General features: G+C 42.7%; 1 protein-coding gene across 6 annotated transcripts in view; it reads right to left on the bottom strand.

Moving 5' to 3' along the window:
* The window catches only part of arhgap44b (Rho GTPase activating protein 44b), a 30,507-nt gene that overhangs the window by 2,247 nt on the left and 10,045 nt on the right, over window positions 1–18,215 (bottom strand). Inside the window, exons 2-22 of one of the 6 annotated variants that reach the window (XM_088284795.1) lie at window positions 14,809–14,848; window positions 14,606–14,725; window positions 13,954–14,030; window positions 13,768–13,879; window positions 13,409–13,485; window positions 13,137–13,254; window positions 12,295–12,378; window positions 12,148–12,229; window positions 11,752–11,879; window positions 11,440–11,551; window positions 9,972–10,053; window positions 9,806–9,886; window positions 8,660–8,773; window positions 7,445–7,536; window positions 7,194–7,374; window positions 6,285–6,302; window positions 5,347–5,538; window positions 3,690–4,178; window positions 2,298–2,404; window positions 1,070–1,453; window positions 863–899 (exon numbers count right to left, since the gene is read on the bottom strand). In XM_088284795.1, the coding sequence (XP_088140921.1) occupies window positions 892–899; window positions 1,070–1,453; window positions 2,298–2,404; window positions 3,690–4,178; window positions 5,347–5,538; window positions 6,285–6,302; window positions 7,194–7,374; window positions 7,445–7,536; window positions 8,660–8,773; window positions 9,806–9,886; window positions 9,972–10,053; window positions 11,440–11,551; window positions 11,752–11,879; window positions 12,148–12,229; window positions 12,295–12,378; window positions 13,137–13,254; window positions 13,409–13,485; window positions 13,768–13,879; window positions 13,954–14,030; window positions 14,606–14,725; window positions 14,809–14,848 (2,698 nt within the window). In that variant the 3' untranslated portion in view covers window positions 863–891. Of the gene's footprint in view, window positions 1–862; window positions 900–1,069; window positions 1,454–2,297; window positions 2,405–3,689; window positions 4,179–5,346; window positions 5,539–6,284; window positions 6,303–7,193; window positions 7,375–7,444; window positions 7,537–8,659; window positions 8,774–9,805; window positions 9,887–9,971; window positions 10,054–11,439; window positions 11,552–11,751; window positions 11,880–12,147; window positions 12,230–12,294; window positions 12,379–13,136; window positions 13,255–13,408; window positions 13,486–13,767; window positions 13,880–13,953; window positions 14,031–14,605; window positions 14,726–14,808; window positions 14,849–15,789; window positions 15,875–18,215 lie in introns of those variants that run through there. The other 5 variants (XM_088284793.1, XM_088284792.1, XM_088284794.1 and 2 more) reach the window with 5 other exon arrangements.

Raw genomic sequence — 18,215 nt, 5'->3', positions numbered from 1 at the left:
TCCAGGTGGGGTGGGGGGCCATGCTGGGTGAGGTGCGTGAGGATCCAAATCAGGCATGAGGGAGGCCAGAGGATGTTTTATAAAGCATCTCCAAAGTCTCACAAAAGTGAGTACACCTTGTAGAATTTTGGAAGTATTTTCAAATATATTTGCGAAGATTTAATGCATGTACAGTTTGTACAACAATGAGAATTTACTGCCTCTTCAAAATAACTCACACAGCCATTAATGTCGAGTTTATTTGTCCAGGTGATTTTTGTATTTTTTTCCCCCCAGCTTCTGTAGTCCAAAGCGCTTCCCTGTCGACGTGCACAAACAATCTAGCGGCAAATGACTACCAAGTTGAAGTGAAACATTTTACATTTACCGTACATTAATTCTCATTAAGAATGGGAAGGCGGGGAAAAACAAGCAGCAAAAAAAAAATGAAATAATGTCATTGCCATTTGAATTGTCAGTGAAGTAGAGGGGGGAATAATTTTTTTTCTGAAAATAAATTTGGATATCTTTTTATTAAGGCTATATTGCCCAGCCTTACTATGCATAGTATCATACAGTAGCAACAAACATAAAATATCCTGTAGATTCGCACATGGAGGAGTGGGGAGGGAGGGAGGGAAGGAGTAGGTGGCAGTCACGTTCAAAGCGGGCAGCAGGAGCAAGGCATTATGGGTGCCAAGCATAGCTTAGTTTAGCTTAATTCAGTGAATCTCTCATGCCCACATGAGCCATGCGAAATGGGCGCAATGAGACGTCGGGGTCGGACTTATGAGGCTGGGGGGGGGTGGGATTCACCATGTGGCCAGGATGGGGATGGAGGGATGGTGGGTGGGGCGGGAGGGTCAATGGAAGTCCTGCTTACCCTAAAAGTCCCTCAAACACAACGGCGGCTCAAACGGCTGCAAGTGATCAACAACAATAAAACATCAGAACAGTTCAACGTGTTTAGTGGTCATCAAACACACATTTTATGTAACCATCAACTCAAAATGCACTGCTCACAAAACGTGCGTTTGACCCTTTGAGTTCTGACTCTCTCGTGCTGGATCTAAGTGCATCTTGCTCTTACCTGTGGACATGCTCTCTCCAGGAGACAAACCATCCAGCAGGCCGGACGAGTGCTCCAGCGGCTGGGGGCTGGTGCCGGGGGTGGAGGGCGGCTGCGGGGGAGGCAAGCTGGGCCTCTGCCGGGGCGGCTTGGGCGTGGGCCGGGCCTTGGTGAGCGTCCCGGCCAGCGAAGGCGGCGAGGACAAAGACGGAGTGCTGGCCATCTGGACGTGTCCCAGGGAGCCGATGGTGGCGTAACCCTGCGGGTAGCCGAAGCCGTACGGCGAAGGGGTGCTGGGGGGCGTGGGTGACAGGCTGACCGGAGACGGCTGGCCTGTGGACTGCTCCGACACGGCCCCCGTCTGGCTGTAGGGGACTTTAGGCGGGATTGGAGCAAGCTTCTTGGCTAGGAGGGAGTGAAAAGCATGTTTTCGGTTAAGAACCAGCCCAAGGTAAAAATGGGGTTTCCTTGACCCTTGGCTGTCTGCAAGCTGTAGTTTCATTTTTTTTAAAGTGAATACTGTATCTATACAGGATATTAAAAAAAATCTACAAATCCCAGTTCAAATGCCATGTTTCTGTAATTGAGACAAAAAAACGGCAGGGAAAGCTAACAAGAAAATCTGAACTTTATTGAGGCTTAATTAGAGGCGCTTTTAAATGGTGGCACATGTTTGCTGATTTAATATAACTTTGAATGTGACTGGATAATTCAAAACATGGCCACATACCGCCTTAGGAGGGTGTGCACACTTTTGCAACTTTATAATTTCGGTTTATTTTTGTTTCCTTTCTCAAAAAGGTGCATTTTTTCAAACACATAACCCTTTTTTAAAGCAATCTTTACCAGAAAATGTGTGAGGAGAAAAAAAATGTTTCCTTGTGTTTTGAATAAAAAAAAAATAGTATTACGACTTTACATCTGTGCTCTTGTAAAGATTGACTTTTTTTTTTTACCTTGAAAACTGTTTTTCCCCCTCAGAGAAAAAAAAAAAGACATTTAACTCTCAGAATTAAGTTTGTAAACTGAGGTTCGCCTGAATCTTAATGCTCCATTTCCTTTTTCCACTTCACTTGTATGTGACGCTCTCTCGTGACATCACAAAGCAAAAAAAAAAACAAAATGACGGAGCCACAGCTCATACCTAAAGAAAACTCAGAAGTTGGGAGCAATGCTAAGTCAAGGCCCCACTCTATACTTTTCAAAAGTACACAAACCAACACCAATTGCATTTCTGACATCTTCTTACCTCTCCTCAGCGTATGCGGGCTGTGCTCAGACTGGCTCCCAGAAGACAGCGTTGCCTGGAATCCCTTCTGTCCGATTACTGGAGACAGTTCCTTGTTCTTCAGGGTGCTGCGATGAGACAAAAACAATGAGGTGCCAAGCTGATACCGCCGTCAAACTTGTACCCTTCATTATTGTAATAAAAAAAAAGTTTTCTTATCATCATGTTGATTTTAAGGACAGCCACACTGAGGGTTGAAAGGCAAAAAGAATCTTACGTTCTACAGAATGAGAATGACTGAAGTGTTTCAAGTTGGGGGCGGAGCCATGCAAATGAGCCTTTGACATTGATATGATATGGCATCAACAAGCAGTCCTTTTTTCCGAATGTTTTTGCATGTGGACTGAAGAGGGCACACATGCTGATGTGACTCATCACTCGGCATGATCAAGGTTCAGGGTTTTAGTTGGGCTTCACATGCGTTTCCTGTGACTTTGCATTACATCAGGTACCTGGCGTGGCTGCATGTGAGCTGGTCTTAAATTTTGGTGTATGCCTTTTGACATTCTTACCTGATTGGACAAACTAAAAGGCGCCAACAACAGCCGAGCTTTCCCAAGTGGTTTTCAGGAGTTACATAGTAACATAGAAGACTGCAAAGACCCTTGACTATGATATTCTTTAAATGTAATTTATTTGGAAGAATAATGGTTTTATTATATATTAAGCAATTTTAAAAGAGATCATGGCTTTCTGTTAAAAGAGATAACGATTTGTGGTGGGTGACGGCCCTCTAGTCCAGTAGAACAGATCCGCCCCTGCACTGAATTCCATTTCCAAAATGCAGAACCAAAACAAGCGCATTCTGTTCCAAAATGACAATCTTTTGTTTACCTGAGGATTGTTTATGACAAATTGACACCAAGCAAAAAAAAAAAAAAGAAAAGTTTTTCTTTGCAACTTTGCATATAAAAAACAGTTCATTAGCAGGCACGTGTTATAAATATCCACTTTTTGACATGAACGCTTTTCATACTCCCCAGAGGTTTTGAATGGTCCAAATCTAAAGTAGAAAATAGTTAGTTGAATATTTTTCGTGAGTTTGTTTTTATTAGCACTTTTTTAAATGATGAAAGATCTTCTTGTGGAGCCCCGAGCTGCGTCTCGCAGCTCCCTTGTTCCTGCCCACACATCATACCCCTTTCATCACTGAAGTCTTTGACTCTTCTTTGTTGCCTAGCAACTGCCTCCTGCATTTCCTGGCAACCAGCACGTAACTGTGATGACTTGCATTAAAGAGGCATTCGCATCTCATACTGCAACAAAAAAAGCCCGCTGCTCCCCCATCACCCACCTCTTACCGGAGGGGCTGCACGCCGCCTATGTGAAAGAAAACGGTGTTCTTGCATTTACCTAGCGGCCTTTCGTCCTCGCTCTCGGCTACAGGTGGCCCAAGGAGGGGGGACACATAAGGGGGTGCCGGGAGTTTTGGGGGAGCCGAGGAATAGCTCGTGGCGAGTAAGAACGAGGGGGGGTTTGATGTACAGGGAGGAGCCGTTGGTGTCGGCGTGAGGCGCATGCAGGGGCTCGGATAGGGAGGCCTGCTTGTGCAAGGGTGGGGAGCTTTGGGCTCGGGGATTTGAATTGATGTCGAGAGGCTGCGGGGATGGGCATAGGGAGTGGAGGAAAGGGGGCGGGCTGTAGCGTGAGCGGCGGGGGACAGGCGACGGGCCCGTGGGCACGCATTCGGGGCTGCGGGAGAGCGGGCGCATACTCAGGGGTGCTCGGGTGTAGAAGTGTTGGGGAGGGAGCGAGAAGGGTGAGGAAGAGGGGTAAGGGGGGGGCGGCCTCTCCTCCTCGGGGGAGGGGTGGGCGTTACAGGAGTCCGACGCGTCATCCGAGCTGGAATGATAAAAGAAATGTTTTACGGCGAGCGGGGAAGCTGTTGAAGAGAGGAGAACGGAGGTGGGGAAACATCTCCTGATGATGAAGAAGAAGAAAAAAAGAAGTGTCACCTCATCCACTGCAGAGCCTTGCGACAATGGAAGGTGAAGCTGTGAAACATGCGGGGGCTGACGGCCAAAAGACAACATGAGAGCGCCGCACGTGCAGCCGCAGCCCCTTTCACGCCGACGCAATTGGCACATCGGAGGAGTACAGTTCCATCGCCGAGTCTCGGTTAGGCTTCGAGCTCTTTTGCTGAAAAACTCACCTAATTGCTGTTTTGTGCCCTTTACAGAAAGCCTTTACATGCCGCAAGACCTCAAAATCTCCATCTAACAGCAAAGTAGTGCTTTGGCACCATCTTATGGTATCTACTACAGTATGTTGAAGTGTGGGGAGGAGCTAAATTTTGCCTTGAGATAAAGTTCATTTGTGCATGCGCATTTTAAAATTTAATCACTTGCAGGCTATTGATTTTTAGGTGCAATGATCTAAGTTTGAAATTATATTACAGTGTTCCCACGCATTGTTGCAAAAAATTCTCCTAATTAATTCACCTCTCAGCAGATTTGTTTCGGAACTTATTCGCCAATATTTTCAAAAAAACAATAAATAAATTAACAATCGCAAACAAAAACGTTGTCTATTATACAAGCACTTCTTTGGTGTGGTTAACATTAACACTGTGTTCCGTATCGGTACCTTTCATGCGAGCAACTACAACTAGGAGAAGGAGTTAAAGTCGACCATGCTAGCTAAATATCTTCAGACACAAAATGTGATAGCGGGAAGTTGCTCTGCATCTAATTATCTAAATGTAACAAGCTGCAATAATAGTGTAAACGCGCACGAAGAAGTTCTGTCTGAAAGGCGCTAACGAATACATTTTAACTCTACCGTTACACCTGCGATGTGCAAATTTGCCAGGGAGACAGCGTGAAAGGGGCTCAAAAATCAACAGAGTCAAGCATGTCTGGGGTCAAAGGTTAAAAAGTTGAAGGAAGGTCTTTGGAGGAGGACGATTACACAGCATTGGTCTGGGGGCAGGTGCGGGCGCAGGTTACGGGGCTGAAACAAGGGGGCGGACTGGAGGTGGGGGCGTCACGTGGGGGCACAACAGCCTTACCTGGCTCGCTCATTGCTAGTGGGAGGAGGAGTGGGGGAGGGGGACCCAGAGGGGTCCCCGGGCGGCTCGGGGGCGAGCGCGTCCGTGGGCGGGGTGGGCGCCCGCACACTGGGGGGCGTGGATGATGTTTTACGTGAGGATGACGAGCCCCTGCGCGACACCCAAGAAGTGTCCATCACCCTGACTCCCATGCTGCAGTGGGACACAAATGCACAGCCAATCACTGCAAAGGAGGGTGTGAGCTCAGGGGTGGGGGGGGGTATTTGGGCAAGGGGGGCTCGTTCCTCCGTCTGACCACGGATGTTTTAGGACTTTTCTTGCAAACACTCTACTTCAATAAGTATAAAAGATTGCACGACGGCAGACTATGAAATATACTCGAGTAAAACAAAAGTAAAATGCCTCAAATTCCTTCAGGTCATCAAGCTCTCAATCAATCTCAAACGTCATCATCTGCACAGGTTGAAAAAAGTAAAAAGCCTCTTTTGATGAAGTAATAAGTAAAAAGCACAGATATCTAATTTTGAGGGTAGGAAGTAAAAATACAGAGATAAAAACTCAAGTAAAAATCCTTTATAGCACGGGTGCGCATTTGTAGATGAGGTAAGAAGAAAAAGTTAGAGAGTCGACGATTAATTATTTAGTTTGATATTTTTCTTCATGCTTTTCTCATTCAAAATGAAAATATTAATAATGATATAATTATGTAGCACAATCTATATTTTCAATTAATTGGAACGATCCAATCGTGACAACACCTGTGTCACTCTCAAACCAACTTGTGTCAGAGTTTGTACTGTCAAACGAGTTCATCCGGTGCCAAGTATCACAATGATGCAACCGACACACTCCAAACAAGGCCGCTTTGTTCAAAATCGGCCGAACACACGAAGAAGCGGGGAGACGTAATGAAAGAAGTGAAAGCGTTATTACGGTACCTCTGTATCTTCCTGATGCTGCATGGTTAAAATAGAGAGAAAAAAAGCAGAATGAGGACACGGCGAAAGGGCAACACAACAGACATGTCCACCCGATCTGGAACTTGTGTTAGAAGACTTTTTTTTTTTTATTTTGCCTAAATGAATCCTCAAACATCTGTCTGCTTTCGATTGGGGCTCAAAAATTGAAAGTATTAAAAAAATATATATATATAGAAACTAATAAAAATTAACAAACTTGCACCAAAAAAACTGAAAAACAATTAACTAGAATGGAAAAAGCCCAAACTAGTGTAACCCTGTTTGAGACCCTCAAAAAGCTGATTCATTCTTTGAAAAAATATAATACAAAACAGCAATTCCAAGTTCGTCACAGTTCACTCTTCAAGTATTTTAACGGAAATAAAATAGATTATTCCTATCATTCCAAAGTTTCATGTCAAATCCTTCCTCCTTTACAGCTAAGACCGCCACTGGCTGCGGCGCTCTACGGCTCAGAGCCGGGTCCGGGTTTAATTAGCTGAGCCGCGCTGAGACGCCCCGCTGGGCCCGATAAGCCAAACGAGAGCTTTAAAAGAATGGTCGGAGGATCATAAAAAAAGTGAGAGAGTAAGTCTTGACATAATCCTTTGTCAATTTTGACTTAAAGACTTCCTGACCTCGCCAGTGTTTCCGAACCTTTATTGAGCCGAGGAACATATTTCACAAGAGAAAAATTTTTGAATTCGGACAAACAGGCTAGTAAAGACACCTATCTTAATCTGCTACGTCCTCATCATAGATAGATTAACAAAAATCGATGATAAATAACCCAACATTGGCTCAGTCCCTTTTGTACCCTGGGTTAGCTAGTTCACCCAATTTGGGTTACGTTTAACCCAACAGGTTTTAAGAGCGTAAACCTCCTACCCGTCTTTCTTGTAGAACTCCAGCATCATGTTGTCGGTGGCGACGCTGAGGGGTCTGCGGCTCTGCTCGGTCTGCCGTCGCTCCATCTGCTCCATGTCCGGAGACGGCATGGAGCTGTAGTTGGCGTTGTGGTTGGTGTGCACCGGACTGCCGTAGTTGCCCGTCACGTTGAATTCGATTTCTGGGGAAAAGGACAGTGGATGGAAAATGATTTCTGGACATTCTCAAATGGCCGAGTGTTGGCGCCTCACCTCCGGGGAAGAACCAGTCGGCGTGCTGGATGATGGGCTCGATGATGCCGACAATCTGCAGGGACACGGTGGTCATCATCTCTGTGATGTTGCTGCAGAGGACACAAGGTGTACGACTTTTACACAGTCAATAGTACCGTACAAAAAAAATATTGGACTTCATTAAAGGACTTGAATCTACTTTAATGTAAGTAAAGAGTATGACTACGTACTTTTACCACCGCTGCAGAGGAGACATTATCAAGGCGATGGCTGTTAAAGGCTAATTAAGAGCTTGATAGATTGATGGCCGACACATTTAGAAGGACGCCAGGGAGGGCGACTTCTTCCCAAAACTGCCGCGTCACCATCGTAAACAGATCCCATCTTGGAAATGGTCGTCCGGAGGGTTTTATCAGCACATTCGAAAGGATTATGGGAACTCTGAAGGTGGAGTTGCTGCCACTTAATGTCACCACAGATGTTGGTCTTACACAAACTGGATGCGCTCAATTGTTGCACTGCATTTTTTGAAAATAGACAGATGGGCTAAATCTTTCATAGCTGAGGTATAAATGAGTTAAAATGTATATATAAAATTGTTTATTTTAATAATAATCCAAGAGTGCATTCTTAAAGTTTAAATATTTTTAGTAAAAATTAATGTGATAACAATTAACAGTTAACTATAAAAAATAAAAGAAAATGTCACATATATAGAATTTTTTTCAGACAACGTATTTTGATAACATTATTAACAATAAATCAATCAACTAATAATTTCTTGAGACTTGTATGCTAAAGAGCCCCATTTAGTTTTGATAAATGAGATAAAAGTATATTAAAATGTAAATATTTCATTTTAATTATAAAACAATAATTAATTCCCATTTTTGCATGTTAATTAACTAATTAATAAATTAATAAACACCAATTTTAGTAGATTAAGCTCTTTTTTTACCATTAATTTCATTATTTATTTATTTTTATTACTGTATATAGTAAAACATTATTTTTATTTGTATTATTTATTTATCAAATAATAATAAATTTTCATTTTTTGATTACTTAGAAATACATGAAACAATAATAAATACATTTTGATCAAAAGATTTTGAGAAAAAAAAGTTACAATAATGCAATAAATGTAAATGTAAATGCTTGGTGGACCTGGATTAGAAAGCAGAGGAGGCCGCATGTGGCCCACTTGCCATCCTTTTCCCACCCTGGTCTTACCCATCGCTGTGCGTCCACAGCAGGTTGGGCCCCAGCACAATGGCGATGTTCCCAGGCGTCATCTTGTTTACGTCCTGGTATTCCGTCAGTTTGGACAGGAACTTAATCAGATATCTGCAAATATGTTACATGAAGAGCAAGGTCGTAGCGCACATTTGCATAACCTACTTCTCCTAATTTCTTCTTCTTCTCTTCCCAGCGGACTCACTCAAGAAGAAAAACATGAGATTACTGAGCTGTACAAGTTTCCCGACAACCAAGTGAAGCCGCGTGTGATGAACTTCCATAAAAGCCTCCCCAAGCTAAAGACTACTCCCATTTGAGAATACCCTTGAGGACACAAAAGTGGGCCAGTGGGCCGACCATGTGTGTGAGTCTGTGTGTGTGTGCGCGCGCAAACATCAGGCAGCTCGTCGTGGTGAGCGACGCTCACGTTTGGTTGCGTCTGACATCTCCTCTGAGGAGACGCGCTAAAAATAAACTTGATTTGTAAGATGCGACAGATACACTGACGCGTGCAGTTTGCGCTCCATCTCATCACTTTCATCACGGGCATCCAGCAAAGTTCCAAGGGAGCCAACTAACGAATAAGTGGAAGTTTAAGCCCTTTTCAAATTGAAAACTGCATCCAGCACTCAAACGTCAAAATTAAAAAAATTATCATTGCGATACAAAAACACAATATAACAGTAAAAAATGTGTAAAATTAAAATTGCTTGGTCAAAAAATGGACCCACCTTCAACTTACCACAATTTGACCAAACTTTCTGGGCCATTTTTTTTTTTTGTGCAAAACAACCCAAAAGTTGGGTCAAATTGAACCAAGTGGTGGGTTGGTCCATTTTATTTTTAACCAAATTGTCATTTTTGATCCAGCAGTTTTAAGGGTTCATTCAATAATACATACAAAATATGTTATATTATTATATTAAATATATTTGTAGATCGCTAAAGACATGTTTTGCCCTGTCGAAGTTAACTGCAATAAATTTTGCTTTGACTAACCAATCAGATGACAGAAAAACGGGAATTTAAAATTAGATTTGTTGAAAAAAAAAAAAAACTTAACGGTTTCTAATATAGTTAAGGCAGTGCTTCTCATTTACGCCTCACTCAGAAGAAGAAAACATTTCGTGAAAGTCTTACCTGAAGTTGTTGTTGCTGGCTGGCGGTAGTTTGTCGCAAGCGCTGCGGAGAGCTTGAAGTCTCTTGTCCTGGTCCGGAATGCTGCGGGAAGCATGACAAAGACGAAAAAAATAAATAAATAAATAATTGACTCAACTCCATCCCGTAGTATGTAGAGGCTACTTACTTTGAGGCCTGGATCCAGTCGTTGTAAAGCTCATATGTCATCAGGGGCTCGGGGAGCTCACGCAGGTAAGATTTCAAAGCTCCTATAGGTCAATAATTGAATTTGTGTCAAGGACCACGTAGGGAAAAGAAAAAATAAATAAATAAGTAAACTCAAGAGTTTCTAGTTTCTAGCTAATTTATATCTGCAGACAACTTGGCAGGGAAATGTAAAAAAAATAAAAATAAAGGACAATAGGTACCATATATGCAAAATATACATAGAGAAAAGACATTGTTCACACCTTTATAGTGATGTGACAGTTTCACATTGAAGCTGATGTGTGATGCACACGGGGGCCGTCCTCCCCAGCTCGCAAATTCGACTTGCTGCAGCAGCCGAGTCACATGAATTTGGGATTACTGGAGAGGGATTTGTCCTCAGCGCGCAGTCGTCGGCTCAACAAGCGAGTGACTTTGGATTTGACTCCGTATTTAACGAGCCGTCTGCGCACTCGCTCTCAAGAATAATTCTTTTTCAATATTGTGCACTGGGGAGTGGGACAGTTATACGCTACTGTATATTCCTCCCATATGCATTCATGACATATACACTGTATTTCTGTCAGGTTAATAAAATAAATGACATATCAAATTTAAAAATGTAGATTTTCAGGATCAGCCATGTAATGAATAGCAAGACAATTTCCAATTGAGTCTTTCATAAGTTTTTGACAAGCAAGTCCAAAATCCTAAAATTTGGCGACTCAAGACTGACTCGAGTCAAGTCATGCAACTTCGTACAGAAAAACAGTTTTACACTAAAAATTTAACCAATGCCTGTTTGTCACACACTAAAAATGCTGGGTTGTTTTTCTAACCCATTAGCTGGACAGTTTTGGATTTTGAGCAGATTACCCAAGATTCGTTAATTAAAAACTGTTGGGTAAAAAAATAATAATTTGGGTTAATAATGTACCACACTGCTACATGGAGCAATTTGACTCAACTTTCTGAGCCCAAAAAAAAGTTTTGTCCAAAACAACCCATAATGTTGGGTCAAATTCAACCAAGTAGTGGTTAAATTTCAACAGTTCCATTTTTTACCCAAATTGTTTTTTTTTTTGTTTGTTTGGTTTTTTTTCTCAGCAGTTTTAAAAGTCTCTACTGATAACATTATTACCAATTTGTGGGTCATTTTCTTACCTCTTCTTGGATCCAAATCTTGACACAATGTGCTGGGTCAAATCCTCAATCCAATGTGTTGGGTATAAATAACCCAGCAAAGTCTCATTTCCTTTTGGACCTGGTGCTTTATTTATATTATATTATATTATATTATATTATATTATATTATATTATATTATATTATATTATATTATATTATATTATATTATATTATATTATATATTATATTATATTAATTATATTTATTATATTTATTCATTATTTTGCGTTCGTTACAACCCAGCAGCAACACATGAGCTCACCTGCGATGGCGTGTGGGTCAGCCGAGTACTCCTGAACGTCCAGCACGCCGCAGTCCAAAGACGCTTTGAGCTTCTTCAACTTGGAGGCGGACGGAGCCACTCGGAACAAACCCTGAAAGTCCAGAGAACACATCATGAGTCACACCTTTACTGCTTGTTCAAATACTTGATTAAAAAAAAATAAAAAAAAACAAGTGACCTACAAAGCAGTTGGAGTTACACCGAGGTCATGTTTGTGCGCACATGACATCATCTCAGTTAGCGCACGCGTGTGTGTGTGTGTTTAAGTGTCCCTGTTTGTGTGAGTCTGACCTCCTCTTGCATGCCGCACTCGAGCAGCATGGTGACACAGGCCTCGATGGGGAAAGCAATATCTCTCCCGCTGAGCTCCAAGTGCTCTTCCAGCGGCTTCCCGTAGCAAGGCTTCTCCGCCCACGACTCTGACAAAACACACACACGCACGTTGGTTGCACACTCTACCGTACTCTACGAATGCAGTTGTGTTGTATTTTACATTTTAGTACCACAAATTCTAATTTAGTCTGCAAGAACAGTTTATGCTTAAACTTTTAATTAAGTATCATTTTTAGTAATATATTTATTAACTTTCACGTGCAATACATTTGAATTGCATTCATTATTCAAGTACTCTACTTTTAATTGTCCAATGTTTAAAAGCAGTGCGTGTGTTTGTGGTCACCCGTTTACCTTGATGAGCTTTAATCTGAGGCAGAATGTTCTGCAGCAGCTCAAGTGACTTCCTGTGGTACTCGGCTTGGACTTCAATCAGCTGCAGGACACACGACACATCAGCACCTACATGTGTGCGTGTGAGTGCGCGCAGGTTTTACGTACCGTCTGGAAGTAGCTTGCATAGTCAAGTTCTTTGGCCATGGAGCTGTACATGTCTGCTGACAGCTGGTCCTGGTGACAAAAAAACTAAATGAAAGTGTGCCATGATGAGTCTTTATAATTGCAAAAATAAAATGAATTAATTGCACTGTTATTCATGCATGCACCTGTTTGAAGTGCAAGGGCAACATTTTTTCGTCAATCAAAAAGATATTCAGTAATAATAATATTTTTTCGAAAGGTGACTATTGGGGAAAACAAGTTCATGTACATTTGCTGTTGTGTTACAACCAGCAAGTCGGTAAAAAAATGATCAATCATTAAAAAAAAAAAAAGTAAACAATAATAAAATAAATAATGAAATGAACGTGTATTTTTTTTTTTTTTTACAATAAAACATTTCAGTTGCTTAATTGCAAAGAAAAAAATGTAAATATTTAATTCATTCAATCCATAAGACATACATACAAAGACGTTTTCAAAAACGTAGTCCCCGCCTCCCAAAGACGTATTGATACGTCTGGGCCTTTTTTTTTTTTTTTTAACGTCATAGCTCAGTGTTTTCAGGATTAGAAAACAATATTCTGCTGGTCTCTCAAAATCAGTTAAAATCCAGAAAAACGCTGGAATTGAGGGGTTTCTCATCGTGAAAATTTCTGGGATTAATTAATAACCACTAACAATTTCACATATACATTTAAATTTACTGTGGCTTGAATAAATATGAATAAAATGAAAAAAAAAAGCACATACATGCTTTTTGTAATTCCACATTTCACTTTATTATTTTTGCTCCCTCAATTGACATCTGTCACAAAAGTTACACGTAAAGGTAAATTCCTGACCCGACAGATCTCCATGCGATTGGCGGCCTCCTCCATCTCCTCCCTCAGGTGGTCGGCCTTGGCGCCGCTGGGCTGCAGGTTGCTGGACAGACCCGACGATTTGCTGGACTGATAATATCTGCGACCATTTCAACGCGAGGGATGAAAATGTGATATTCATTATAAGGTCAGTGTACGAGTACACATTTTAGCCTAACTCGTAAAACAATTTAAAACTGATCTGAGGTCTGGTTCTCACCTTCCTACACATAAATGTAAACATGCATACTGACCGTGTTCGTGCCGAGTCCATGTCCAGGACCAGTTTGGCTAAATGTTTCCTTTGTTTCTGGATGTTTGGGATTTCCACCTGAGTGGGGCAAGCAGAGTTAACTTTTGTTTGACACACACATACACATTCACTAGTGTGCTGGTCTCATGCAGATTCATTTACAAGCATGCAGGTGTCACGTTGAGGTTAGAGCGGCAAACGCAAGGTCACACACAAGATTCATTTCATTACCTCCCCCAAACTCCATCGTCACAGGTATACCGTAACTTCTTGTTTGATTTGTTTATTTTATTTTAGGGTAGCTTTGGTATGGATACACATGACTATACAGTGAACCACCTTTTCAAAAGGTGTTCGTACCTCAGAGAGGTCGTACAGCGGGTCCATGACATCTCTCTCGATGGTGACTTCGAAGAGGATGAGCTCCTGGGACAGTTTGTCTTGCGTCTCGCCGCACAGCTTCAGCATCTTCCTGCGGCGCCAAAACAGACGACAGACATTTAGGAGCGACCACATTGCTAACCACTAACACGCTAATGTGCTCACCCTAGCATGGACTCGTCCCCGAGCTGCGCCGCCCCTTCCACCATACATTGTGCGAGCGTCGCAAGAGGAAGTTTCTTCTACACGAAAACACGAAAGGATCACAATGATGACCACATTCACGTGTTCATCGTCTCACGCGCACACACACGCTCAACATGTGAACAAACGAGCATCGACATGACACTAGTCCCTCGCCCTGCTTCACCACTGCCATCTAAATTTTGCCTGTTTTACTTCCACTTCTCCCCTTCTCAAAGACTCCACTTCTTATTCCTGTCACCACAAAAAAAAAAATAAATAAAAAAAATTTCATTGAAAGAAGCTTGCTGTGTGTAGAAGCTGGCACCCACTTTGCAATGCACATCGCTGCCGCCTACTGGACTGGAGTAGGGCATGTTTAATCTCAGGGAAACTTTACCGTAACATTTTTTTGCTATGCTGTCATCTTGTGTCAGATATAAATAATCATCCATGACTAGGCAAAGCGACCATGGCAAAATAATACCGACTTTGAAAGAACGCACCCTGGCTAAAAAGTTTCAGACATGAGGATAAATAACTGCTCCAGCAAACCTGCCGAATAGTCGAACTAATCGCTAAAGACGATGAATCGTGAATTAAAAATCGTTGATGAACGTGTGCGCTTTCTCACCGACGGCGACCTGACCGACTTCTTGTCCACCTCCACGTTCTGCTGACCCTGCAGACACGCCGCCAACTTCTTGTGGGTGCTGTGCGACACCTGCTTGACCAGCTCTAGACGCTTCTCCGCCTTGACACACAATATGAAACTTACAATTAGTGAAATAAATTATCATTCATTAGATAGGACCGCATGCGTGCTTTATTACTCACCTGGAGGAGGTCCTCGCTTAACACTTCTGTCTTCTCAGCCCTGCAAGGGGACAGAGAAAAGAAGCCTTATTGTGAGTCAGGCTCAACTTGGAGGGATATGGTCGCCATAGCAACTGGGAAACACACACACACACACACACTCACACTTTACATGCATGTCACAATGCCATTTGCTGTATTTCTTATGAATATTGCAGAAAGAGAGTGGAGCAAATGACTCACTTTTGGTTTCCAACAAGGATGCAAAATGATTATGGGATGCCCTCACTCTCACTGCTGTTCAATGAGCAATATGAGGAAATATAGAAATAAAAATATAGAAAAATATTTATACACTGTCACTTTCTGGTATCTGAGTGCATCCTGGTGCATTCTCAGAGTTGTAGGATAATGACATCTTAATTTTAGTTTCTACTGTGGTTGAATGTTTTTTCCCAACGTTTGCAACAGAAAATCATCGTTCATAAATCACGTGGTTGTAACGTTTACCATTCAAGATACAATGCGCAACAAAAACTGGCGGACATTTTGACTGCTATTCATTTTCTGTTTTCTGCTGCAAGTCAGAACTATTTGACAACATTATCATTTATAAATCAGGTTATTATCACTTTTTCCATTCATCATAAAGTACGTTAACAACATGAAACTATTTCCCTGCCATACATTAGAAGAAAGAAAGAAAAGAAAAAGAAAGAAAGAAAAAAAGAAATAAGAAAAAAGAAAGAAAGAAAAAAAGAAAGAAAGAAAGGTGAAGATTGAATGTTTTTGACCTAGAATAATTCAACAGCATCAAGTTAGATTGGTAATCTCGTATTCTCCCCGATTGTTAATAAGGTCAAAAACCCGACTGCCTAAAGCAACAAGTTATCAATGAACTCATCAGCCCGGTAGGGTCCGTCCGTCTTCCCTCACTTCCTGTTCTACATATCCCCCCCCTAAAAAAAAACAAAACAAAACAGAACACACACACAAACTCACAGAACGGCAGCTCGAGCCCTGCTGATCCTCAGCTTTCTCTTCCACATCCCCTCGCTAGCAGGCGGGACGGCGCCTGCTTTCAGGCCCGCCGAGACAGCGAGTAAGGAGGAAGAGGAGGAGGAGGAGGAAGAAGAGGAGGAGGAGGAGGAGTGGGCATAGGGAAGAAAGAATGAGACCTGACTATCTGGTCCTTTCACTTCTTTGCCTAATCAGCCATCAATCTGCCTGATAATTGTCACCGTGACAACGGGCCCCAATGCACACCTGTGTGTGCGTGTGCGTGTGAGTGTGTATGCATGCAGTACATGTTTTTGTGCGCTCATATACTAGTGAGGGTTAGCATACAAGTGTGCGTGTGTGTGTGTGTGTGCGCGTGTGCGTGCGTACTTCCTCTACCTCCTCACAGACACACAGTGTCAGCCTCAATGTCAGGATTAGCAGTGATGTGACTAATAGGTCTTTCAGTCTGCGCCCATTGTTAACCAGCCAGTGGTCTCCTAGGCAACCACAGAGCAGGAGGAAATACTTTCTGGGATGATGTCATCGACGGGCAGGCAGAATAGTGGCATTTTTGTGCTGAATGGGAACACTCGACGTGGTGAGACGCACTATTGAGGTAACAAGCCGTGATGAGGCGAGAGGTTGTGATTGACGGTTGCTCGGAAGGAAGACAAGGTAGGAAATGCGCGCAAACCGCACGTCTTTGGGAGTCACTGTAGTGTAATAAATATTCCGACGAAACAAAATGAATGCACTTTGCATGGTGAGACGCACGATTGTGTAAAAGAAGCTGTGACGGCGCAGGATGTTCTGAATGACAGCTGCTCTGAGGAAAGACTTTGGTCGGAGTTCCACTTGTGACACACACGAAAATGTTTGCACGCACACACTTATGACATGGCAACATAATGTAAGCGTGATTGATGGTGTCTGTTAATTAGCAGGGATGTCGGTGAATTGACTTTATGCTGGGACAATCTGTACAAGTGCACAATTAGTCTGGAACATCAGAATGATGACATCATGTGTTGTCGGAAATTGAGGGCACTGCAACACAGGCACATTTATGCTCATCGAGGCAACACACTGATTAGGCGAACAGACACACACACACACACACCCACCCCCCCACACACGTGCACACCCCCACAGGCACACAATATGCAGAGACAAAAAGATCATAGCACACACAAGCATTCACAAATACACACAAAGACACACACGCGTACACAAAAATAAACACTAATACAAAGACAAACACACAAACATAACGAAAAAGACACACATACCTAAATACACCCACACAGACAAATACACCCCCACACGCAAACACACACACACACACACACACACACGCACACGCACGCAAAGACAAACACACAAACATAACGAAAAAGACACACATACCTAAATACACACACACACACACACACCCCACGCACCCCCACGCACACCCCCTCACACACACTAACACACGTCTACCAATACACACTGTCACCCAAAAATACACCAAAAACACACAAATGCATCTGCATAAAATGCACTAATACACGAACACACAAACACACACACAGTAGCAAACCTAATAAATATTGACACCCCTCCTAACATTGTTTAAGAGCAATAAAGAACTCGAACTCAAAAGATGAGAGACAGCTTGGAAGCACACGAGGGTGGGCAAGGATCCGATTGGCTGGCAACAATAACCCCCCCCCCCCCCCCCACTCGCCCGCATCGCCCAATCACACTAGACTGGTGCTGCTGGTGTTGTACTGGTGTTGCATGACAAACAATGGGGTCACGTGACAAGCAAACCCGGCCCGGAGCTGGAGCTGGCCCAGAAAGAGGAGCTCATCAAAATGCCGCTCACGGCCCAAAGTTGGAAAAAGTGTCCGGCGGCTCCCCGGTTAGGGACTTCACCCCCAACCCCACTTCTTTCTGCACAATCACAAAGCGAGCTGCGGTCCAAATACCACCGCCGTACCTCGACCCACTACGCCCCTCGGTGTCGACGCCGCACAACACGGCGAATAAAGTCTTTCTAAGCACGTCTGGGTTCCAATCTTGGCTACAATCTTCCTGTGAGAAAACAATTGACTGGTGACCATGTCATTGTTTATCCAGCTCACCTGCAACAACTACACTTTAGATAATGGAGTAATGGAAAAGAAATGTCAACTTCCTGTCATGAATCTGGTGAGTAAGTGCTGAGGTTCTGGTTCTGACACAGAACTTGCTGCGGTAGCTCCAACTTAAAACTTTAATGTTTCTCTCACCGACAGCATCAATAATTCAGCCTGGCTAAAAATAACAACAACACTTCCATGCTTCTATTTGAATATAGCAAGCAGGAGGCGTTTTAAAATGTGCGCCCTTTGTTTGTCAGTGTGATATAAATTCTTAATTGATTTATTTTTATACTTTAA

Source organism: Idiotropiscis lumnitzeri, chromosome 20 (genome assembly GCF_059441095.1).
Source record: "Idiotropiscis lumnitzeri isolate Australia: NSW breed Sydney's pygmy pipehorse chromosome 20, RoL_Ilum_1.0, whole genome shotgun sequence".
NCBI lineage: Eukaryota > Metazoa > Chordata > Actinopteri > Syngnathiformes > Syngnathidae > Idiotropiscis > Idiotropiscis lumnitzeri.
This window is presented reverse-complemented; position numbering and strand designations above follow the sequence as displayed.